Below are 27064 nucleotides of genomic sequence, written 5' to 3' on the forward strand. Positions count from 1 at the left end.
TGTGTGTACATATATATATATATATATATATATATATATTACACTTTTTTTTAACACACATATATATATATATATATATATATATATATATATATATATATAATGGAAACAGAAGGACAAGGTGCACAATAGTGTAGTATTTAAGCAACACAGGGATTCAATGCTGTGTATATAAATGTGCGTACCAAAATAATTAAAGTGTATAGGTACACTCAAACACAACTGTCACCATAGAGAATAGTTAATTGAACCAGGAAGAATATATACACCCAAAAAAGTGTGTATTCAAAAATTGACAATAAACGACAATAGGTGCTTGCAGCAGAAACAATTCATTTATTTTGTTTTCATGAACGTTATAATTCCCCCTCCTACCAGTTTACTTGTAACATGTAACTAAATATTTGCTAACTATCGATTAAAATGTTTTTTTCTTTATTACGTTGGGTTGGTCAGAACACCGTACCCAGGTTTTCAAAAATTCTCAGATACAAGAGACCTTTTCACAAACAAAAACAAACATGAAACCTGCAAAGTCAAATCTATTAGTTCATAGGACCAAAGTGCAAATCCGTAGGACAGCATCAATAGAAACCCATAGGATATGTGAATGACATTTCCAGAATGTGACCTTTAAAGGGATCTCAAACAGTTTAGGAATAGGGACAGATTGCTAAATCCTGATTAGACGTTTTTTTTTTGCAGATAATAAAAATATTGTGCTTTCCTTTTCAATAAATAAATCACATTACTCATGGTATTCACTTGTGCTTTCATACTCCAAAAGTGGGTTATCCAATGAAGTTTTTGTGTAGAGATGGAGGCTTAATACAACACAGCTCATTGATAATTAGCAGACATTAGTCTCATTTTAAGAACCTCATAATATACTCATTAGTTTGTCCCTTAGGTTTGCTTATCATTCATGCACTACTGTGTATAATGTCATTAACCTCCTATCAACCACCCAGATGGGGATTTAATTCAGCTTGGATTGGGAATTAAAATATTTACTTCATTAAAGAGCTGTTTATAAACTAGAAGACGGATCATCACTTGCAAATAGAGTCTTGTTACATTGTTACAGGCCAACGGTAGCTTTTAAAAACAATTATTTTGCCATTCTAATTTTGATGATTTATATAATCTAATAATAATTATTTAAAATATGCATTTGTTATACTGTGTCCTGTTTTATTTTCTAGCACTAATAGTCATTCGATATATTCCCTTTGGTGTAAGTTACACCTTCATAAGTGAATTCTCAGATGAACGATAGCAGAGATACAATTTTCTGCTAATTCTACTCTCTATCTCTCTAGAATGTTTTTATCCACACGCGGGTTGAAGCAGATATTTCTGTCAGGGTTCTCTTTAGAAGGCTTTTTACCAGAAATGGAGGTTAATTTGGAAGAATGTAAAGAAGATTTCATTATGTTTCAATTTAGCAGCAAATTAGCTTCATTTGCATAATAGATGGATCTTTCAAATTGCTTCGCCTAATGGAGTACTTAGGAGATATTGGCTTTTCTTAGTTTTTAATTGCTCAAGTAAATGATATATACAGTTTGTAGTATATCTGAGACATTAGCTGCAGCCATATGTAAGAGAAGCGATTATCTAAGTGGTGTATGGAACTTTACCAAATATTCTTACTCCGTCCTCTACCACTCCCCTAAATTGAACAAATATCTGCAAAACTCTATAAACTTTACATTGCGAAATATATGCATAAATAAGCTGAGCCTTAACCAAGGGGGGGGTTAGGACATTTTTAATGCAAAAGCCAATAGCACCTAACTATACTAATAAGTAATATATACCACTAAAATGCTTGACAATTAAGTAGTATATTACATGTGTGTGGGAGTTTTTCTACATCTCCTCATCTCACCTAAGTCTGAAACCAATCAAGACTATAGTAGATGCCAGATATAGTGGTAGAGCAATCAAACCTGCTAACAGGTGAACGTGGAGGTGTTGCCTATAACAGCCAATCAGATTCTAGCTATCATTTATCTAATAGACACTATGATAGATAGAATCTGACTAGTTGCTATGGGCAACACCTCCACCGTTCCTTTTTAGAATGTTTGATAAGTCTACCCAATACAGTCAAATGACGATTTTATGTTTCCAGATCTTACGTTTTAACCATGATCTACCCCCCCCCCCCCACCACTCACTTCCCTGTAATCTTCTATGGGAGCCTTCCTTTTCCTGGTCTTACCACACATTTTCAAGTATTTCATGCTGTGAATTTCAATAGCGTGCTCTCCGACTAGACAATCATAAAATGTTTGGCACAGTGGTTAGCAATGCTGCCTCGTGGCACTAGAGTCAAAGGTCCTATTCCAACCAGGGCACTAATCTGGCTTCTGATACAATTCCCCCTTGTGTGACTGTAAGCTCCATTGGGTCAGGGCCTGTTGTGAATGATTAAACATCCTCTGTAAAGAGCTGCATAAAATATTGGCGCTTGAAATAGAGAATATTATATAAATAAAATAAAATATTGCTCGTTGCCCAATGGGCATGGAATCACAGCATTCACTTTGCAGTGCACTGAATGGAAGCAAAAGGATATCGTACAACATGTAGTACAGGGGGAAGCACAGTAAGCTGAACACGGTACAATACCCTTCCAGAGGAGTTTGAGCATTAACCTTCTGCGCAAGCAGTATGTGGTGTCAGAGCCAGATATTATAAGTGCGCGTTATAGGGTGACGGAGAACTAAATCTTTATGCTGAGTGTCTTTATTTCTTATTTTTTAGACTTTCTCCCCGTTTTGCAATATTTCAGATGATGCACCATATTCTTCTTGGTCCCCTGGAAAATGATTTTTTTTTAAAATTCTTTTTCTAGAATTCAAATGCTCCATATTTAACACCATTGCCCTCGCTCATGGGACACATGTAAATGTGGCTGTTTAGTCTATGTATAAGTCATACTTGCCAACTCTCCCGGAATGTCCGGGAGACTCCCGCATTTTGTGTGAGTCTCACGGACTCCCAGGAGAGTGTGGCAATCTCCCGGATCTGCCCACTTCCTAGCGAAGTGGGCAGAATTAGGTCCAAAATGCCACGATTCACCGGGAATCGCGGCGTTTGGCCCTGTCGCCTGCTGTAAAATGACACGTTTACGTCATTACATCACAGAGGCGGGTCCAATATGACACAAATTTTGGAGCCCCGCCCCCATCACGCCCCCCCCCCCCCCCCCTCCCCCGGCAGACTCCCGGAAGTCAACTTTAGAAAGTTGGCAAGTATGGTATAAGTATAGCCAAATTTAATAATATTCCATCTGTCCAGTGGGAGGTCAGTGTATATCCAACTTAATTCTCTTATTCTCCATCAGTTATCACCTTCTCTACCTGTATAGTTTGGTTTTATATAATAAAAAAAGCTGTTGCCCAGTCCAGCACATGTTTCCTCTTCCAGGTCATAGGTCAGCTGAAGGAAACACATGTATAAACTCTTACACAACATGAAACTGGACAGTATTAATAATAATAACAATAATAATAATAATTAAAAATATGTGTTCCAGGAACAATGTTTAGTCCGCTTTGGATGGTGTCTGACTCTCCAGTTGCCTGCACTGTGTTGGGTAATTGCGGTTCACTGTTGCATTGTGCTGATCATTATTTGGTTTGTCTGCAATGTTTATAATGTATAACGAAGCAGCCCATTTAATAAGATTACCTGTAAAGATCATTCATGACCCAGTTTGCCAAAAACCATTGCTGCAAATAAACAATAAATAAGACAAACGTAAACATAACATTTTGGAAAATGTAGGTCAAAAGTGGCAACATCAACAAAAAGCCAGCTTCTACCTTTCTGACACATAAAGCCTGAGATTAGTTTGATCCTATCTTGTGATTAAAATAAGCTGAATGGATTTGAATGCTTTCCCTCCCACTTATCACTGGTGAATTGCCTATGTAATAAAATAGCATTTTTTACCCAGAGATATTACATTCTTTTTTTTTTGCCATTTCATTCCTTTTACAGTAGCAGGAAATTGTAAATGTGATGTTTTGTTGTAAGATAATGAAGTTCTGTTTTAAAAGGCAGAGGGATGATTAGTACTTGCGGAGAATGACAGGAGATGCAAAGGCACATACATGATTCACTACTGCTTTGTGTGCTTTTATATATATATATATATATATATATATATATATATGAGAGAGAGAGAAGAGAGATATAGATGATTTTTAACATTATATAGTATAATATAAAACATAAAGTTATGTAAGGCTATCTGCTCTGTGTCTCTCTCTTCCCCTCTATCCCTCGACCTCTCCCCCATGTCTCCTGTTATCTCACCTTTCCTTAATATCTCCCAAGTTCTTATATATCTTTAATGTCTCCCCTGTGTTTTTTCATCTCTTCCTTATATCTTTGGTTGGCTTAGTCTTTCTCAACAAATGTCCATTTCTCTCCCTCTGGTTGGTTAACTCTCTCTCTGATGGCCCATTCTCTCCCTCTGGTTGGCTGATCCTCTCTGACTGTCCATTTCTCTCCTTCTGGTTGGCTGACTCTCTTTGACTGTCCATTTCTCTCCCTCTGGTTGTTTAACTCTCTTTCTAATTGAGTACTTAGGAGATATTGGCTTTTCTTAGTTTTTAATTGCTCAAGTAAATGATATATACAGTTTGTAGTATATCTGAGACATTAGCTGCAGCCATATGTAAGAGAAGCGATTATCTAAGTGGTGTATGGAACTTTACCAAATATTCTTACTCCGTCCTCTACCACTCCCCTAAATTGAACAAATATCTGCAAAACTCTATAAACTTTACATTGCGAAATATATGCATAAATAAGCTGAGCCTTAACCAAGGGGGGGGTTAGGACATTTTTAATGCAAAAGCCAATAGCACCTAACTATACTAATAAGTAATATATACCACTAAAATGCTTGACAATTAAGTAGTATATTACATGTGTGTGGGAGTTTTTCTACATCTCCTCATCTCACCTAAGTCTGAAACCAATCAAGACTATAGTAGATGCCAGATATAGTGGTAGAGCAATCAAACCTGCTAACAGGTGAACGTGGAGGTGTTGCCTATAACAGCCAATCAGATTCTAGCTATCATTTATCTAATAGACACTATGATAGATAGAATCTGACTAGTTGCTATGGGCAACACCTCCACCGTTCCTTTTTAGAATGTTTGATAAGTCTACCCAATACAGTCAAATGACGATTTTATGTTTCCAGATCTTACGTTTTAACCATGATCTACCCCCCCCCCCCCCCACCACTCACTTCCCTGTAATCTTCTATGGGAGCCTTCCTTTTCCTGGTCTTACCACACATTTTCAAGTATTTCATGCTGTGAATTTCAATAGCGTGCTCTCCGACTAGACAATCATAAAATGTTTGGCACAGTGGTTAGCAATGCTGCCTCGTGGCACTAGAGTCAAAGGTCCTATTCCAACCAGGGCACTAATCTGGCTTCTGATACAATTCCCCCTTGTGTGACTGTAAGCTCCATTGGGTCAGGGCCTGTTGTGAATGATTAAACATCCTCTGTAAAGAGCTGCATAAAATATTGGCGCTTGAAATAGAGAATATTATATAAATAAAATAAAATATTGCTCGTTGCCCAATGGGCATGGAATCACAGCATTCACTTTGCAGTGCACTGAATGGAAGCAAAAGGATATCGTACAACATGTAGTACAGGGGGAAGCACAGTAAGCTGAACACGGTACAATACCCTTCCAGAGGAGTTTGAGCATTAACCTTCTGCGCAAGCAGTATGTGGTGTCAGAGCCAGATATTATAAGTGCGCGTTATAGGGTGACGGAGAACTAAATCTTTATGCTGAGTGTCTTTATTTCTTATTTTTTAGACTTTCTCCCCGTTTTGCAATATTTCAGATGATGCACCATATTCTTCTTGGTCCCCTGGAAAATGATTTTTTTTTAAAATTCTTTTTCTAGAATTCAAATGCTCCATATTTAACACCATTGCCCTCGCTCATGGGACACATGTAAATGTGGCTGTTTAGTCTATGTATAAGTCATACTTGCCAACTCTCCCGGAATGTCCGGGAGACTCCCGCATTTTGTGTGAGTCTCACGGACTCCCAGGAGAGTGTGGCAATCTCCCGGATCTGCCCACTTCCTAGCGAAGTGGGCAGAATTAGGTCCAAAATGCCACGATTCACCGGGAATCGCGGCGTTTGGCCCTGTCGCCTGCTGTAAAATGACACGTTTACGTCATTACATCACAGAGGCGGGTCCAATATGACACAAATTTTGGAGCCCCGCCCCCATCACGCCCCCCCCCCCCCCTCCCCCGGCAGACTCCCGGAAGTCAACTTTAGAAAGTTGGCAAGTATGGTATAAGTATAGCCAAATTTAATAATATTCCATCTGTCCAGTGGGAGGTCAGTGTATATCCAACTTAATTCTCTTATTCTCCATCAGTTATCACCTTCTCTACCTGTATAGTTTGGTTTTATATAATAAAAAAAGCTGTTGCCCAGTCCAGCACATGTTTCCTCTTCCAGGTCATAGGTCAGCTGAAGGAAACACATGTATAAACTCTTACACAACATGAAACTGGACAGTATTAATAATAATAACAATAATAATAATAATTAAAAATATGTGTTCCAGGAACAATGTTTAGTCCGCTTTGGATGGTGTCTGACTCTCCAGTTGCCTGCACTGTGTTGGGTAATTGCGGTTCACTGTTGCATTGTGCTGATCATTATTTGGTTTGTCTGCAATGTTTATAATGTATAACGAAGCAGCCCATTTAATAAGATTACCTGTAAAGATCATTCATGACCCAGTTTGCCAAAAACCATTGCTGCAAATAAACAATAAATAAGACAAACGTAAACATAACATTTTGGAAAATGTAGGTCAAAAGTGGCAACATCAACAAAAAGCCAGCTTCTACCTTTCTGACACATAAAGCCTGAGATTAGTTTGATCCTATCTTGTGATTAAAATAAGCTGAATGGATTTGAATGCTTTCCCTCCCACTTATCACTGGTGAATTGCCTATGTAATAAAATAGCATTTTTTACCCAGAGATATTACATTCTTTTTTTTTTGCCATTTCATTCCTTTTACAGTAGCAGGAAATTGTAAATGTGATGTTTTGTTGTAAGATAATGAAGTTCTGTTTTAAAAGGCAGAGGGATGATTAGTACTTGCGGAGAATGACAGGAGATGCAAAGGCACATACATGATTCACTACTGCTTTGTGTGCTTTTATATATATATATATATATATATATATATGAGAGAGAGAGAAGAGAGATATAGATGATTTTTAACATTATATAGTATAATATAAAACATAAAGTTATGTAAGGCTATCTGCTCTGTGTCTCTCTCTTCCCCTCTATCCCTCGACCTCTCCCCCATGTCTCCTGTTATCTCACCTTTCCTTAATATCTCCCAAGTTCTTATATATCTTTAATGTCTCCCCTGTGTTTTTTCATCTCTTCCTTATATCTTTGGTTGGCTTAGTCTTTCTCAACAAATGTCCATTTCTCTCCCTCTGGTTGGTTAACTCTCTCTCTGATGGCCCATTCTCTCCCTCTGGTTGGCTGATCCTCTCTGACTGTCCATTTCTCTCCTTCTGGTTGGCTGACTCTCTTTGACTGTCCATTTCTCTCCCTCTGGTTGTTTAACTCTCTTTCTAATTGCCCATCCTCTCCCTCTGGTTGGCTGACTCTCTTTGACTGTCCATTTCTCTCCCTCTGGTTGGCTGACTCTCTCCGATTGTCAATTTCTCTCCCTCTGGTTGGCTGGCTCTCTCTGACTATCCATTTCTCTCCCTCTGGTTGGCTGACTCTCTTTGACTATCCATTTCTCTCCCTCTGGTTGGCTTACTCTCTCCGATTGTCAATTTCTCTCCCTCTTATTGGCTGACTCTCTCTGACTGTCCATTTCTCTCCCTCTAGTTGGCTGACTCTCTCTGACTGTCCATTTGTCTCCCTCTGGTTGGCTGACTCTCTCTGACTGTCCATTTCTCTCACTCTGGTTGGCTGACTCTCTCTGACTGTCCATTTCTCTCCCTCTAGTTGGCTGACTCTCTCTGACTGTCCATTTCTCTCACTCTGGTTGGCTGACTCTCTCTGACTGTCCATTTCTCTCCCTCTAGTTGGCTGACTCTCACTGACTGTCCATTTGTCTCCCTCTGGTTGGCTGACTCTCTCTGACTGTCCATTTCTCTCCCTCTAGTTGGCTGACTCTCTCTGACTGTCCATTTCTCTCACTCTGGTTGGCTTAGTCTTTCTCAACAAATGTCCATTTTTCTCATTCCTATTCTTCAAAAAGCTGCTCTGCATTAGTTCATGCTATCTGCAGCTCGGGCATCTCTTCTGCTATTTGCTGGCCACAGAGGCACGGCTGGAGGCTCATTCTCACCACGTGATGTATGGGTGGAGTCTGTGTCTGAAGCAACACACGTGCTGGCAGTTCTCCGTTTGCCATAATTCTATTACTGTAACTTATTATATACTGTTATACCGGTTGTCTTAAATATACAGTATACCGCTGTTTATAACAATCCTAATTCTTTACAATATACCCCATTTGTATCTATTTTGTAAGGCACTATACTATATTGCTTTATTTTCCTGGCCTCCTACTGTGATTTGTGTGTATTTATATAATCACACAGCAATGTTCGTTCTTCTTGCCCTTGGATATGGCACAGCTCTGTGCATTGGATATATTTTTATCTAAAGAAACAATTTGGGTCATACCCAAGAGCATCTCACTTCACAGTTATGTCAGGCACATGACTAACAACAAATAGCTAATGCAATTTATTTAGTAAAAGTCGCAGCGAGGCACAGTCCAATAAATTAAAGTCATCTGTACAGGAAAAAGTCCTTTAAAGTATATAAATATTGTGTGCATTTAGACAGCGGAAAAAAACCACATTGGTGGATAGTCTGGGTAATTAAACCCTGCCTGCAGCGGCCATTGTAGAGAAATGAAAAAATAGTGTTTTATTTATCCGCTTTGTTTAAAGATTTCAGCAAATCTTCCTCGAGGATATTATCAGATTAGGATTTAAAACCTTCTTCTCCTTTCAAATCTTTTCTGGCAGGGTACAGCCATTTATAGGAGCTATGAAACTGCATGCTATTGCAGCGGAGGGGACTTTGTGCATTGATGCCTATAACACCCCTTTGTGCTGACATCTCATCCACAGAGTTTTGTGTTTCTTTCTTCTTTTTTCACTGGGCTAGAAATCCCTTTTTCCATTTCTTTACCTTTCTCTTGCATGGAGAATAGAGCTTAACTAAAGCATAGCTGTAAAATCAGGTCACCGAGCCGCAATCCTCATGTACCCCACTGAGCAAAATAAAATACTGAATCCGGTATTTCTGCCTAGGTAGCTAGAGGAAACTGGCTCATTAACTTAGTGCCAAGAATATATAACAGTACAGAATTAAAGCAATGAGCAGCAAATTGGCATATTGTGTAACCTGTGTAGGGTTTCTGTAGAAAAAAAAAACATTTTCAAGTCATATTTTCAGCAGCTCCAGTACTTAGTGTTTTTAGATGTGATTTCCCCTCTCCGATGCGGGGTGCAAGTCTCGGTTGTAATCAGCGGTGCAACAGAAGTTATGGGAAGACTTATTGACTTATTTAGTAAGCTAAAAGAAAAGCTAAGTGCAAGCATGTTCTTCTTTGCTAATAGCAGGTAGCACCGTTTATCAGCAGCAGGTCTAGGAACTGTATAACTTTGCCAAATATCCTCAGCGGTCGCATCCCGACTGTCAGTAACACTGACGTTTACTTGCTCTTTTCAATGCAGCATTTTTTTTTTGAATTGCCCATAATGTTTATTGCATCACCATTTACGACATTTTGCAAAAATGGAAATTGCCTATTTTTATCACTTAAAGACATTTTAGAACAATTTACAACTCACCAATACAGGATAAAAGACATTCTGCATATGGTTAGCTTTTTACACAGCTGTACTAAATTTTCCTGTAGTGTCCCTTGTGCCTTACACACAGAGGAGGCAACTATTGCGTGCCCTGAACGAATATACACAATTAATATTATATACACACTATATATATATATATATATATATATATATATACATACACTTTATGGACAAAAGTATTTGGCCGCACCTGTTAATTATTGAATTGAGGTGTTTCAATCAGACCCGTTGCCAGAGGTGTATAAAATCAAGCACCTGGCCATGCAGTCTCCATTTGCAAACATTTGTCATACAAAATGGGTCGTTCTGAAGAGCTCAGTGACTTCAAGCGTGGTACTGTGATAGGATGCCACCTATGCAATAAGACGGTTTGTGAAATTTCATTCCTGCTGGATATTCCACAGTCAACTGTAAGTGATATTATTAGAAAGGAAAGCATTTAGGAACAAGAGCAAATCAGCCACGAAGCAGAAGACCACGTAAAACCACAGAGCGGGGTCAATGACTGCTAAGGCGCATGGTGAGTAAAAGTCTCCAACGCTCTGCTGATTCCATAGCTGAAGAGTTCTGAACTGCCACTGGCATTAATGTAAGCACAAAGACTGTGCAGCGGGAGCTTAATGGTGGGCTGTTTTTCAGGGTTTGGTCTAGGCTTCTTATCTCCAGTGAAGGGGAATCTTAATACTTCAGCACACCAAGTAATTTTGGACAGTGCTATGCTTCCAACTTTGTGGCAGCAGTTTGGGGAAGGCCCTTTTCTATTCCAACATGACTGTGCCCCAGTGCACAAAGCCAGCACTACAGAGACATGGTTTGATGAGTTCGGTGTGGAAGAACTTGACTGGCCCGCACAGAGCCCTGACCTCAATCCCATTGAACACCTTTGGGATGAACTGGAATGGAGATTGCGGGCCAGGCCTTCTCGTCCAACATCAGTGCCTGACCTCATAAATGAATGGGAACAAGTTCCAGCAGAAACACTCCAACATCTTGTGGAAAGTCTTCTAAGAAGAGTGGAAGCTGTTAATGCTGCAAAAGGGGGACCAATAATTTTTTAAAACAAATTTCATGTATGAACTTTTTGGCTTCCAGGTATGAAAGGATGAACAGGCCACCTATTAAGTAGCTGTTGCCCGATGCCCCTGGTGTTTGGCAAAGGGTAGTGGAGCCCACTAACAAGAACTTTGATACAGGGCCATTAATATTTCAAATAATGTAAAATATTTTAAAGCTAAGTTCTTCATTGTACAGTCATCGCCAAAAGTTTTGAGAATGACACAAATATTATTTTTCCCAAATTCTACTGCCTCAGTTTTTATGATGGAAATTTGCATATACTTCAGAATGTCATGAACAGTGATCAGATGAAGTGCAATTAATTCCCTCTTTGCTATGACAATGAACTTTATCTCAAAAACAACATTTTAACTGCATTTCAGCCCTGCCACAAAAGGATCAGCTGACATCAGATCAGTGATTCTGTCGTTAACACAGGTGAGTGTTCACGAGGACAAGGCTGGAGATCACTCTGTCATGATGATTAAGTTAGAATGACAGACTTGAAACTTTAAAAGAAAGGTGGTGCTTAAAATCATTTTTCTTCCTCTGTTAACCATGCAGTCATCATTGCTTTGCACAAAAAGTGCTTCACAGGCAAGGATATTGCTGCTAGTAAGATTGCACCTAAATCAACCATTTATCGGAGCATCAAGAACTTCAAGGAGAGAGGTTCAATAGTTGTAAAGAAGGCTTCAGGGTGCCCAAGGACATCCAGCAAGCGTCAGGACTGTCTCCTAAAGTTGATTCAGCTGCGGGATTGGGGCAGCAACAGTGCAGAACTTGGTCAGTAATGGCAGCAGACAGGTGTGAGTGCATCTTCACGCGCAGTGAGGCAAAGACTTTTAGAGGATGGCCTGGTGTCAAGAAGGCCAGCAAAGAAACCACTTCTCTCCAGGAAAAACGTTAGGACTGCTGAGGACTGGGGTAAAGTAATTTTCTCTGTTGAATCCCTTTCAGATTGTTTGGGGCATCTGGAAAAATTCTTGTCCGGAGAAGGAAAGGTGAGCTACCATCAGTCCTGTGTCCTGCCAACAGTAAAGCATCCTGAGACCATTTATGTGTGGGGTGCTTCTCAGCCAAGGGAGTGGGCTTACTGACAATTATGCCTAAGAACACAGCCATGAATAAAGAATGGTACCAAAATATCCTCCAAGAGCAACATCTCCCAACCATCCAAGAACAGTTTGGTGATGAACAATGCCATTTCCAGCATGATGGAGCACCTTGCCATAAGGCAAAATTGATAACTAAGTGGCTCAGGGACCAAAACATCAAAATTTTGGGTCCATGGCCAGGAAACTCCCCAGACCTTAATCCCATTGAGTACTTGTGGTCAATCCTCAAGAGGCAGGTGGACAAACAAAAATCCACAAATTCTGACAAACTCCAAGCATTGATTAGGCAAGAATGGGCGGCCATCAGTCAGTATGTGGCCCAGAAGTTGATTGACAGCACGCCAGGGCGAATTGCAGAGGTCTTCAAAAAGAAGGGTCAACACTGCAAATGTTGACTCTTTGCATAAACTTAATGTAATTGTCAATTAAAGCCTTTGACACTTATAAAATGCTTGTAATTTTACTTCAGTATACCATAGCAACATCTGACAAAAAGGTCTAAAAACACTGAAGCAGAAAACTTTGTGAAAACCAATACTGTGTCATTCTCAAAACTTTTGGCCATGACTGTAGTGGCTCCTGAATTAATTGTAGTGCAAAGATTCTCTCTTTATTCCCCAAAGGTATCAAATCAGAAATGTCTTGTTTTAAACCACGCTTGAACATCTTAATAAGCCACTTGGCACATTACTAATTAGCATTAACATATTTTACATATAATATTATCCAATTTTATATCCCCTTATATTTGCCAAATCTGGTGCATTACTTTTCATACAGTTTATGCAAAACATATCGACTCCCAGCTTGATGTGTCGCCCCTGATTGTGTAATGTTCCCAAACATGCATTTGCATACACAATTTGCCTATTTAACGAAATTGCTCAGCAAAAAATATCTTGTATTGCTATGCGGCAAAGAACTGAGTACCTGCAAAATGATTATAACACCCATTTACATGGAAATAACATTGTATAAACCAATTTGAATAGAAGACAAATAGAAGTTAAATTTTCAGTAACAAATGCAAAAAAGCACAAAAAAAAATAATCATGTTGGGACTTTAATACATTTGTAATGGTTTAACCATAAACAACAACATCATTAGCAAGATTCCACTAGTTTTGGAGTTGTCTAGAAAAGAGAAACAAAAAATTCTGCTCTTGCAGGCATTCCTAAATCCCTATTCAGTGATATGATAGATTATCAATTACAATTCTCAACCTTTATTATTTATATTCTTAAAATAATGTTTACAGAGTCAGATTTTGTATGTATGTTTTTCCTTTTTTTATGCACAAGCGAAATATAAGGTTAAAATATATAAGTGTGGGTTTCCTCTGGGTGCTCCGGTTTCCTCCCACACTCCAAAAACATACTGGTAGGTTAATTGGCTGCTAACAAATTGACCCTAGTCTGTGTGTCTGTCTCTGTCTGTGTGTGTGTGTGTGTGTGTGTGTGTTAGGGAATTTAGACTGTAAGCTCCAAGGAGGCAGGGACTGGTGTGAATGAGTTCTCTGTACAGCGCTGCAGAATTTGTGGCACTATAGAAATAAATGGTGATAATGATAAGTGAAAAAATGTACAAGAAGTCAATGGAATATTTTAAAAAGGGGTTAGGAAAGGACTTCTTCCCTTAGGTCCATCATTGTTTGGTTGATATAATCTCCATAATCATAATTGTAATTTCTCACTTCAATTGTGTCTCAATGTATCGCCTGATTAAATCATATTATATAGATTCCATCAGGAAATCTTATTCAGTATTCCCTGGTGGATATATTTTGTATATATGTAATTACTTCCAAATACTTTTTCTCACTAGCTTTTAATGTGAGATCGGTATGTGAGAATCGAAGAGTTATAAGTTAATCAGAAATTGTGGCTCCATTTTTGTTTTTATTTTTGTAAAGTTCAAATCCTACAGTTCAGTGTTATTCCTTCGTTATTTACATATAGAGTGTATTGCTTATCCTTAGCAGTATTTTCAGGGCCATCTTTTCCATTGGGCACGATGGGCAGCTGCCCGGGATCCCCACGGGCAAGGGGGCCCCATAGGCACGGCTCTTAATTAGAATAAATAATCCTGCAAAAGAAAAAAACCTGCAAAATAAACCTTCAAGGGTCACTGAGCAACTACATCTATCTATCTCTATCTCTATATATCTATATCTGTATCTGTATACATCTATATATCTATATCTGTATCTGTATACATCTATATATCTATATCTGTATCTGTATACCTCTATATATCTATATCTAGGGGCCCCAGTGCACTGCTTTGCCCGGGGACCCATAATGTTGTTAAGATGGCCCTGAGTATTTTATATCCCAAATCAGTGTTTACTGCCTATGGAGTATTTCTATTAGGTCATTCATACTCTCATTGATAATCGTAGGATAAATATATTGCTACATAGCATTCACTTGTGATAGATTATAATTTCCATCTGTAGGTTCAGAGTATCAAACTAGTTTTGGAGAAAAATATGTTTTTTTCACAACTGGACTTTCTCCTCGATTTCCAATTAATAATAGTCTCAGATTACTCACCAACCCACCTAGTGACATGCCTGAGGCTGTCATAGGCCCCAGATAAAGTATGAGGATTGATTAGTACTAATTTAAACCACTGTGACATCCTGAGTCTGTGAGTAGCCAGTTGTTATTTGCGTATTATGTTTAAATCAGAATTTGTGGTATTATATCAAGGAAGACTTGGTGGCGTATTACCCAAATGGAGTTTGTTGCACACCTTTCTCCCCTGTACTCAGTGCTATCACCAGAAAAATGTAACAGACAGGGTCCCCCCCCCTCCCTCCTTCTCTCACCCCCCCCATATTTATGTTACCCTCGTTCTCTCCATTCACCCCCGCCCCGGTTCTATCTAACCTATACTTGCCTACTTTCGGCAAGTGTAGTCCGGGAGAGGGGCGTGACTAGAGGGCAGGAGGGGACAGGGTGCGGCCAAACACATAATTTTGGCCCCGTCCCCGCAGCGTGAATGCCGTTTCATTGCGGGGGGCGGGGCCAAAATGCAGCGAATCGCGTCATTTGGGCTAGGCAGTTGCGGGATGTGGGAGACTTGCCTGCTCTCCCGGGAGTCTGTGAGACCGACCCGAATTTCGGGAGTCTCCCGGACATTTCGGGAGAGTTGGCTGGTATGATCTAACCCCTGCAGTAATTTACTTACTTGTCTGCTTCTTCTTGCTGCCTCTTCTCGGGTCCTCTCCATTGGCAGTGTCATTATAGTTACATGACATCAGCAATGCCGCAGGGAGCTTCTCTGCCTTGTCACCACTCACTGTCCAGAGACATATGCTCGGAAAGATGTACACCCAAGGGGCTGGGACTGGTGCAAATGACATGGCACCCCCACATCCTGGGAGTGGAGGCAGACACGCTGCTGCATCCCTTAATTCAACACGGAGACACCCCTCCTATCCCCTCGCCGTCCCCTTCCACCCCCACATATCAGTAGCAGATGCTAGTATCTTATGTCATATATGGGTGGATGAGTATACAACTAGGGGAACTGAAGTAGCATGACATAGGGGGCAGCAGAGTGTAGGGAATGCAAAAAAACTTTCTAGTTTACTTGCTGCAAAAGTCTAAATGACATAGCAAATGGAAGCTCAGTTTTTATCCTGGCCGTTAGGTTGCGCTGTAATACATACTGTGGATATGATGTACGTTAGTCTAAAACAATGTCAGAAAGGTAATATCAGGACCTCAGATTAGGTGGGATGATCAATGATAACTAGGAATGCATCTTGTATGATGAGAGTAAGACGATGGCTTGGTGCCCCCAGCTTATATGGGACGATCACTTTGTTAATGCATTGCCTCCTGTAACCTTCAGACAATGCTGTAGCGCCTCATGTTAGGTGGGATGATCACTAGTGATGGGTGAACTGAATTTCAGAGATTTACTGCCAGCAAGTTTGCAAAAAATTAGGTGAATAAGTCACAACTATTGGGCATCTGGAAACCCCGTCCCCATTTACCAAGCTGCAATTACCAGTGATAGTCTACTCCTGGACCAGCACTGCTCTACTATTAATTTCCATATATGCAGTGATAAATGGACCAGCTCCTCCCCATAGACTTCAAGGCTACTGTTGGATTCAGAGGCCTGGCGCTGTTTAAGCAAATAATAGTGAAAACGAGTACAACGTTGGTCAGTGCAGAACTGGTGCCCCACATGTCACATGTCCCACACAGGGGCCTCAGTACCCTGTCCCACCAGGAGACAGGAAGTCCTGATCAGCTGGCAGCCAGATTCTGGGGAAAAGTAATGGAAGTGGTTAAACTGGGAGCCACTCAATTTTTATCCAGGCTCAGACCATTAGTTAAGTTACGTGGGACCCCATGGTTCCAGGCTGCGGTCAGCTAGACAGCACGGAGTCATACCAGCAGGAGGGCATGTGGGTGTGTGGGTTTGGGAAAGGACAGCCTGGTAAGAATGCCTTATGTCCTCCATCTAAGACTGCGCTGGAAGAGGGAGACCATGGGCTTAACTATTACCATGCTGATATAGAAGAGAATATGGGGCCAAGCAGCCGGGATCAGTGGGGTAATGGAAAGTGAAAATGATTCCTTCCTTAAACATTTGCTGGCGTCATGTGGGTCACTAGAAGCAGGTATATGTGAGGGCACTGACTACTGGTAGGGTGAATGAAGGCTTATGTTGTTACTGATGTGCATATTGCTGGACAAATTAAACTGGCTGGACTTGCTAATTATATATTGCTGCTGGTCAAGATGCTACTAGATACTATCAGATGCATATTCTATGCTGCAGGCATAACGTGCTGTGCAGTGTAGCAAAAATACACAGAATGAAGACTTACCCTCTGTTGTATATGTTATCTAATGTGGTATGGAGAGGGATCTTCTTTAGCTTTTCCCAGGCCTCCCTAACCCTCTCCAAAACCATAGTGTAGATTTATCAAACCTTATAAAACACAAAAGTGGAGAAGTTACCAATAGCAACCAATCAGATCACAGCTATCGTTTATCTAGTACACACTAGCAAATGAAGGTTTTGAAAGGTTTGATAATACTGCCCCCATATTTCCTTCACAAACCTTGACATTTTCCAACTTTATTCTCCACTAGTGATAATTATCCCTGCAAAAATATAGTCTACAGTAACATAGGAGCTTAAAGTGACTTGAGAGTGCAATTTAGACTTCTAAAAAGATATAATAATTTGTAATAATCATGAAAAGAGCCCATTAGAGGCTTAATCCAGCTCTGGAATCAGGAACAGAAGATAATTCCCAGCACTACTTCAGGCTCTTTCCATTGATATGTGAGCCCAAGATATGTGAGCTCTTGTGTATCTTGATTTCATGGCTTAGTTTTTGCAATGTAATTATCTTGAGCAGCTTCACTGCATGCCAATTACCTGAGTATAAAAAGGTAATTGAAAACGAAGTAACTTACCATTACCTTGCCATAGATGTGGCTCTTCAGTCCTGGGTGTGCAGTAATCTCAATTGTACATGAGTTGAAACAATTTTCTCAACAGTAGAGTAATGGACGCACCTTTGAACCGACAGAATGCGTTACCATGGGAGTAAAACACCACTTATTAAGTAAGTTTATGAGGAGTGCATTGGCTGACAGCAGTAGTTTAAGGGATAAAGATGGAGGGAATACCTTTCTCCGCTTCCTGTGCCCACTTTGGTCGTACTATCAGTCAATGTGCCCCTTATACAGTAACTGCAGGAGGAAGCACACGGTGATACGTCTTGCTGTGAGCTTCCTCAAGCAGCCATTGGATGTAGAAGCACTGACTGCGGCCTGCAAGGTACTGGGGGTGGCTGTTGTGTAGCGTGATTGATAAAATACACTGTGGGAACCACATTTACATACACCCTATACGATTGTTTACATGAGGTGCTCTTCATATAGGTTCTAGTTGCTTTCACTCTCTATTTTCATTGCATCATGTTACACAAAGCTGGAAGGACCATCCTGACTGATGGATTGGGTCTGTTTAATGGATGACGCTTGGCCAGATAATGGAGCCAATGGAAGAGCTTCTGTATCTAACACTGAAATATATCAGACAGATGGAGTAAGCATTCCTGCAATGCGATTGTACTGCTGGAAATGGAGCAATATGTTGCTATAACTATCTGTACAACCACCTTATCATATTGTGATGGGCATTATCTAATAATGCACCAAGTAGTGCAATAAAGTGTTCTGCATTTATAGCAAGCTCTTTGCCCCTTACTACCTCTTAATTCATACAAGGTCGTACCAGCATTCCCAGACACCTCATCATCAAGTGTAGGCTGGCCAAGCAGCTTAGTACATTAGCAGAGGTTGGTTCTATGGGCTTGTAGAACTACTATTTTCAGAACTCGCGCTTAGTGCGCTTGAACAGCAGTAAAGAGTATTATAAGCCAGAAATGCAATTTTCGTTCAACTTTACATAAGTCCCTCAGTCACATAAGATAACAATATTTGCAACAATCTGCTGTTATTGTGAGCTGAAATCTCTTAGCAGACACTGGATTCGTGTTGTGTCTGGCTCTCAATGAGCAGTTCTGCAATGGAGGATACACAAGCACATCAAGGTAATGGAATAGCAGTCTGTTAGTGGTAGAAATCAGACTCCCACAGCTTAGGGGAAGGTTAATAAAGTCTGCTAGCTGGAAATGTGACAGGATCCAGCTGAGTGTACTTTGGCATACAGCGTTAACACCGTACTTACAAGTAAGATAGCCAGATATATCCGGGCTCAGAGCTCCTATCTGTGAATATGGTTTGTTGAAGAGACAAAAACATTATCATATTAATAGAAAAACAATTTGTTTCGTTTTTATTTTTGTTACCAAACACATAATAAGAAAATAAGAAATATTATTTGTAGATTGCTAAGGGTTTTGGCTAAAAGTTCATCCTAAAAGTTCATCCTACAGTAAATATATATTTGTATTATCCCCAAACCACTCACTTTGATACCCGCTAATCACTGTGCTTATTTACTGTCACTCCTGCCATAGGCATGGATATTCAGTTAATCAATCAGGTCGGAGGGAGAGTTGATTAGAGGAGGGTTGCTGGAAACTGCGGCTGAGAAATGATTGACAGACTGATTCCAGCCAATAATGTGAGAGGGGTGGGAGAGTTGTCTCTACACTGTGATAAGTCCTTGGGGTAAATTTATCAAGCTGCGGGTTTGAAAAAAAATGGAGATGTTGCCTATAGCAACCAATCAGATTCTAGCTGCCAATTTGTAGAATGTACTAAATAAATGATAACTAGGGGCCTGATTCATTAAGGATCTTAACTTAAGAAACTTCTTATTTCAGTCTCCTGGACAAAACCATGTTACAATGCAAGGGGTGCAAATTAGTTTTCTGTTTTGCACATAAGTTAAATACTGACTGATTTTTCATGCAGCACACAAATATCAACTTTAAATTTCATTGTAAAAATAAGCTATCAAGTATTCGTGTGCTACATGAAAAAACAGTCAGTATTTAACTTATGTGCAAAACAGAATACTAATTTGCACCCCTTGCATTGTAACATGGTTTTGTTCAGGAGACTGAAATAAGAAGTTTCTTAAGTTAAGATCCTTAATGAATCAGGCCCTAGAATCTGCTATAGGCAACATTTCCACTTTTTCAAAACCGCAGTTTGATAAATTTACCCCCTTGTCTCATAACACGTGCAGCTTTTCTACAGTGCAGAACTCCACACATCAATAGAATAGGTAGGAAGAAATAAGTGAAAAAAACTCTTCCCAAAAGTCCTATTCACTAATAGACTCTAGCTATAGTTATTATACTGATACTCGTATGGGTAGTTTCACAGAATATAGGACTCTTCACGATCCTTCTTCACTACCCATACTATACCTCATCCCCGTTCTTCCTCCGTTCCTTTTACTATTCGCTCTTGTTCATCTCACCTCTCAGAGTTCTAGTCCCCTCACCCTGTCTCCCCACTTTGTGTTTCCTGCCTGTCCCCCCCTCCCCTTTAGATTATAAGCTCACTTGAGCAGGGCCCTCTAATCCTCATGTCCTTCTCCTCCTCCCGTTTACCTCTGCCTTCAGCTACCTAGCTTCATTTTTGCACCTCCACACTTGACCCAGCCCTTGGTTCTCCTCTTCTCTACTCCTCTTCTCTTCCATTGAAAATGATGAGTTTAATGCGATAATTTGCCTACTGCAGGAGATATCGATGATATCGTGTGGGCTTTTGCTAAATAGCCCTGATACTTATAAATGCCTAAGTCATGCGGAAAAAAACACATTTCTGCATGTTGTAGGGTTAAATAAATAGGACCTTAAAAGAGTAAATGTTACAATGTTGCTCTTTGTTTATCAGATGTGACATTTTACATTAGCTGTTATATTTGGTGTGTGGAACAGGCAGGGCCGGATTAAGGGAATGGAGGCCCCTGGGCTAAGGGCGCCTCCATTCCCCCGTGAGGCCCCCAATGTGAGCCACCCGCCGCCCCCCCTGTACCCCGTGAGGGCCCACCCCCAAGCGCTTACCTGTCACTGTAGTCCTCCGTCCCCGGCGCGCTGTAAGCTCCTTACTGAGGAGATCTCGCGAGAGTTCACTCGCGAGATCTCCTCAGTAAACAGATTACTGAGCGCCGGGGACGGAGAACTACAGTGACAGTGCTCAGCAGCATTGATTGGGCTGGGGGCGCCCCCGCCCCCGGACCGATCAATAATGCTGCTGAGGACTTTGAAGGGCCCCCTGGATGCCCGAGGCCCCTGGGCTATAGCCCAGTTAGACCTCGGGTTAATCCGGCCCTGGGAACAGGCTATTAGTTGCTATTAGTAGCGTGCTGTGTTTTACTATTGCTCTCAGTGGAAATGCATCAAACAAAATGCTAAGATACAGGTTCTGATTTTATTAACATATAAAGGTTACAGATATCTGCAATCTCCTCTTATGCTTCGAATGATTAAGCGCTGAACTTAAAGGGACTCTTCGTTAAAACCATATTTTTTGCCAAATTACAGGTTCAGGTCTTATTAGTGTTTTCCATTTGTACACTAACAACAGCTATTTTTTACAAATTTACAGTAATGCTAATTAGATTACAGGTCAGCCCTCACGGCATCCTCATCTCTATGCTGATTGCTTTTAGACTTGCCAAATCGTTAGTAAATTGTCACAATTAAAATAACCCCTGCTCTTTATTTTGTCCCCGTTTTGTGTTTAACTTAGAAAATTTTCACGCATACATGAACACATGTATTTTGAAGAAAGATTTGAATTTTAACGTACAGATATCATAACGGGTATAAATTCCCAAGTTATGGTACATACGCCTCTGACATTGCAGTGTAATGTAAAGAGCAGATTGTTCACCATACATTTTTCTAAAACTTTGCTTTCTACATTTTCTGCTTCAGATTGAAAAATAATAATAATTTTCACATCCCTTTAATTTTGCAGATTACCTGCTGCGGAGGGGAGATCTCAGAATGGCAAGTATGTAATACAATGATGGGAGGCGAATGTGCTACTATAGCGGTGAAGGGGGGAGATTGATGTGTTATTAGAAAGGTAAGGAGGGGTATGTGTTACTACAGAGGTGAGAGAGGCCAAATTTGTTGGAGGAGGGGCGTGGCACACTCCTGATGTGACGTGATTACACCCAATCTGGAGAACTGCTGTATTGCATGGCGCACACAGTTTTGTCCTCATGGGGGTTTTATTAACAATGCTGAGAGGAATAGTATAACTGTAAAGTGATTCCTTCTTTCCTGTAGTAAATTCTATGTATTTACATGTGAACAAGTTTTATTGCAATCCCTTCAAATGAGTACCTCCCTATGCACCACTGAAGCAAACAAGGTTGTGCATCCCTGACTTAGGGCATATGCTTCATTAAAGATGAATGTCCTGACTCTTAAAGCATAATCTCAATACATGCAAATGATTGTTTTCGCACAATATGTAACTGTGTATGTATTGTACTTTTCTCTGATTTACAGCTTGTGTTTAAAGCAGAATTCCACAACGAGTTCACTTTTAGTAGAATGGTGGAGTCCAATGTTTGGGACCCCACCATTTGGAAGATACCAATGGAATATATAAGTCTAATTAAGACCAATTGGTTCCTCTAGTCTGCCCATGTAACAATAGTATAGTATCAGAAAAGACCAGTGGTTTTCTCAAGCACGATTACATTTCTTTACCAATGTATTCCAACTAATCTGCTGGGAGTTTGTTCTTCTACTAATTATTGTAAAGCTATGTATTCGTTGCAAGAAGAGCTTGTAATGATAGATGTTTCCCTATTTTATTATATGCTGAGATTTCAGTCGTTGTTACTTTCCAGTTTGTGTTAAAATAGATATTTACATATTGGTTCTACTTAGCATTCCTTAATAGGTTGTATTATAGAAAAATGAAAATCAGCTAATTTAATGTTTGGTTCAAATGATTGCATTCTAATGTGGAATATTGTGTTAAGTTATCTACTGGGCATAGCAGCTTCTGGCATACCCAGCAGACAGCCCCTACCACTCTGAAGGCTTGGCAGCACCAGCCATTCACTAATCAGCATTTTAGGTCCTGGAGCATTAATCTGTGAAAGACCAGCGCTATTCATCAATCAGAGTGCTGGGAGCTGTCTCCTGGATATGACAACTTTCTGAGTTTCCTCTTCAGCACACCAAGAAAACAAATAACTAGGGACTGCAGGAAGGGTTATGTATTCTCTTTGGGCCTGAAATTTGTCACCAACAGTTATCTGAACTCTGCTTTTTGGTACCACCAGATATTTGTGGTGGCCTGCATTGTAAATCCACTAGAGATCTGAGGGTCTCCATTGATTAGTGGCCTCCAGAAGAGGGTTATCATTGATAAATGGCCACTAGTATGCACAGTGTTTTGTTTGATGGTCAATAGAACGTTGTCTGTATTGTATAATGTCCTCTGTATTACACATTGGCCACTTAGATTCTCCTTGTAGTGTACAGTGATCATTGGAGTGTTCTCTGTATTGTAAATTGGTAACAAGAATGTATAGCATATTGGTCACTAGAATAGAAACTGCATCCAAAATCTATGTCTATGATTTTGGACATACCAGTTTTTTTTCCCCATTGAGGCACTGCTAAAAGAGACTGGGTGACATAATTGTGCTTGCCCCAGGTTAAAGTTACCAAGACTTGTTGTAAGGGAATACCTTGATGTAGCGGAAAATACTTTGTGACACGAAATGACAGCTTTAACATAGACCTTCCGTGCAGCTTCAAAGAACACAAGCTGAAAGCATGCCTCACACAGAGCCTATGCATTTATATAGAAAACATAAGAACTCAAAACACTTGTCTTCATATTTAATCTTCTGAGAGATCTCTGTGCCAATTTAAACTCAGTGACAATAGCTACACGAGGTGTGCCAACTGTAGATAGTAGAAATTACATATTTCCCTCAGGTATTAATATTTAATATTCATATTTCCTTGTAGCTGTAACTGAACGTATACCCTGGTATGTGAATGCAAATTTATCTTTCTGTGGGCTACTAAGGAGAAATATTGTAAACCATCATTAGAATTCACACTGATTTTCTTCAACTGATATCCACAGAATTAAATAAGCTGTCCACTTGTGTCGTTCTCCCATTATACAGAATATACTACGTAAGTGTTCTATTTTCTGTCATTTTTATCTTTACCTTTTATTTTCCAACGATTAAGTGTGTAAAAATCAGTTCGATCTGTAACCTGTGTGATAGGTGAAAGCAGTAACCTTGTGCAGTAACACCCAAGTTACAGGCATGGTAAGAGTGTTTGTGACAGGATGCTTCCCATCAACCCATTCTCCCACCATTGTATAAATGGCACTACAGGGCTGAAAGCTGTAAAGGACTCTGTATCTCAGGAACATATGAAGATAGACACACTGACATGTATTGTTGCAATCTCTTGCAAATATGGTGGGTATGGGATATAGTCTTTTTAACCCATAATATTCTAATTTAGGGCATTTTGGTGCCTGGGATGGATATCTTAGATGCCTGGCCCTTGAGGTCAGTGGTAGTCATTAGTGCGATGAAGACATTTCCGACAATAGTTACTGCCACAGAAGAATGCAGATTGCTGTAATTCCGACATGTAGGAAATACAGACTTGGTGAAAAAGTGACAGAGAATAATTCCGGCAACCCTGCTATCAACAGCGACAGGAGAACATGCCGCCACTCAGATTGACGTCACTTCCAATGGAGACAGTTAATGTCTATAATGGCAAACCCTTTGTAAAAAAAAACCAACATTATAGAGCTGGCGGGTCCTCGCATTGCCCCCTTAATAATGTAACTGTCGCCATTTGAAGTGACATCAATGTTAGTGGCGACATGTTCTCTTGTCGCCGTTGATAGCAGGATGGCCGGAATTATTCTCTGTCACTTTTTCACTATCTCGGTATTTCCTATTTGTCAAAATGACAGCAATCGCCATTCTTCTGTCTAACTAACTGTTGTCACAAATGTCTTCCTCGCTATCGCGTACCAATCCCTTGAGGTGGTCCTGATTCTGCAAAGGAGCAGGGAAACACAATATGTGATTTACATTATATGACACAAAAGGGGGTAAAACACATAGAAAGGCAGTAAAATAATTTGTCTCAAATGTTACAAAAACTGATTGTATTATTTCTTTTATGACACAAGCCCTTTAAAGGGGAACCCCAAGCTTACTGTACCATAACAAAGCACAGGCGTAATACTGAAAAAACAATATGTTATGTTTTATTTAGAAAGCACACAGATCATTTGTACATGGGAGTGATGGAATGCTGCAGGTAATGCATCATACAAATTCTCACTTCTTTTTATTGTATCATGTCTAATGAGACCATCGGCAGCTCTTCGGTGATTTCCACATTCTCCATGTAGTGTAGATCCTAAATGTTGATATAAAAATCATGTAAAGAATTTAAAAAAAGGAGACACAATCCTTTAAAAAAACCATTGATACAGTCGCAGCCAGTAGTGACATTCTGTTCCTATGCCATAGTCTCTTTCCTGATTATCCGCCTCTGGTGACATGTCAGCATACTCGTGAATGACGATCGCCCCTTGACCTTTGACTTCTTTTTTAGTCTTTTCGGATGTTTTAGCGATATTCCAAGTTCTTCCATTATGGCATTAAAAGAAAGACACTGGTGAGAGGAAAAAACATCATCAGAAATACGCAATAATATGCCAATAATAGGTTTTATCTTGTTGTAGCTTTTTGAAAATGCTTTCTTTTTGTACACTAAAAATAGAATTTTCAGATACATTTAATAGCTGGAATCTCTTTTGTTCGAGTTGTCATTATTAAAATGCTCCTATCACCTACACATTTTGTGAGCTGAAGCAATATTAAGATGCTGTGTCTGCCAAGAATCATGATTTTTGGATTACTCTACAAATTTTGGGGACCAGAAGAGGAGTGGCCTCCTGGGAATCGTTTGTAGTTTGGCCAAGTAGGAGGCGTGACCTAAAGTGTTTATTTTTCAGTGGGAATGTTGGTAGATATGGAATGATAACACTGGTCCCTAGTGAAATGTGAGGCAGCATTGTCATAAATATTGATCCTGTCCATTAAATGGCTGCTTCTACTGTATGCAGACGGTGGTTACTTCTTAACAACACAACAGCAGAACCTGATATTTGCACTCTAGTTTTGTATCAACTATTTGGATGCAATACAAGACAAAATGTTATATAATTATATCATAAATATGACTGAATCTAACAGCTGCTGTTTTACATCACTTCACAGCTATCTGGTGTAAGATTAATCTGTCAGTCAACAGCTGTCAGACAGCAATTGCAATAGTCATAAAAATGTCATAATTAACAGGATGGAAATAATAATATAACAATAAGCACAATAAAAATATACCATTGATCAAACTGTCAAATGCTTTAAAAATGCAAAGAACATGCATGAATTTATTGTTAACAAGATACAAAACAACAGTTTAGTATTCTTGGCCCTTTACTTTTTCATTGTACACCTCTTCTCTTGGGGCACTATAACTTAAATGCTGGCATTGGTTGAAGGGAAAAAGATTTATTTATTAAATGTGTATACTATTATTTTAATGTTGGGGCTGGAGGGAGGCCTAATTATTAAATGTGGGTGCTAGTGATTAAATGCCTGGGATGGTTGGAGTTTTATAAATTTCATGTACCCATTTTTTTTCCAAATAGGGCCTCCAGCATTCCAGGATCCAGACAAGCAGCAACTGAGCTAAAGACACCAGCAGCCACAGGTGGTGAAAGTGACAAGAACAGATAGGAGAGAGCAGGACAGTCTGCCAACTGTCCTGAATCTGTTGGAGCAGTACCGAATTTGGGTGACTGTCTCACTTAGTCAGGATTTGATCTGACTGAAAGGACAGATGGGAGGTATGTCCCGTTTCACACTGTACTGCTCGTGAAGGCAGAGCTGTGTGCACCTAACAGTAGTGCACACAGTTTTGCCTGTGTATTTGTCTTAAATGATAACCACGGTCTTAAGTGTCCTGGGCCCCCCGGAGCCTTATTCCAGCTCTAGCAATACTTTAGTGGTTCTTGCATGGATTCCATTGCCTGACTTCTACCTTGCACTGGTCCCATTCTCAGATCACTTTGTGGAACATATGGCCAGCTGCAATTGCACTGACAATATTATTAAACCTGCCTCCTTTGCACTTTGTATGTCACGTTCAAACTCTTGGAATAGCTCTCCCCTTCACTTATGCCTTTGTCTGCCAACCCCCCCTCCCCCTGTGCTGTTATTAAATTAAACCACCACCAATCACTGAGCACATTTAGGACTCATACACAATTGTTTTATCTGTCATCATCCTGAGAAGACAATAACAGAACTGGTGAGAGCGCTGAAAATGGCAGCGCCAGCCACGGCAGTGTTATGTGATTTGTA

The 27064-nt window shown here is 40.0% G+C and overlaps 1 protein-coding gene across 4 annotated transcripts in view; it reads right to left on the bottom strand.

Annotated features, from left to right (window-relative positions):
- Positions 1-24869: 24869 nt before the first annotated feature.
- The window catches only part of GRIK1 (glutamate ionotropic receptor kainate type subunit 1), a 353375-nt gene continuing 351180 nt past the window's right edge, over positions 24870-27064 (bottom strand). For 2 of the 4 annotated variants that reach the window (XM_075197143.1, XM_075197141.1), the window contains one exon: positions 24870-25307. In XM_075197143.1, the coding sequence (XP_075053244.1) occupies positions 25152-25307 (156 nt within the window). In that variant the 3' untranslated portion in view covers positions 24870-25151. The remainder of the gene's footprint in view (positions 25308-27064) is intronic. The other 2 variants (XM_075197144.1, XM_075197142.1) reach the window with 1 other exon arrangement.

The sequence above is a fragment of the Mixophyes fleayi genome, chromosome 2 (assembly GCF_038048845.1).
Source record: "Mixophyes fleayi isolate aMixFle1 chromosome 2, aMixFle1.hap1, whole genome shotgun sequence".
NCBI classification, from domain to species: domain Eukaryota; kingdom Metazoa; phylum Chordata; class Amphibia; order Anura; family Limnodynastidae; genus Mixophyes; species Mixophyes fleayi.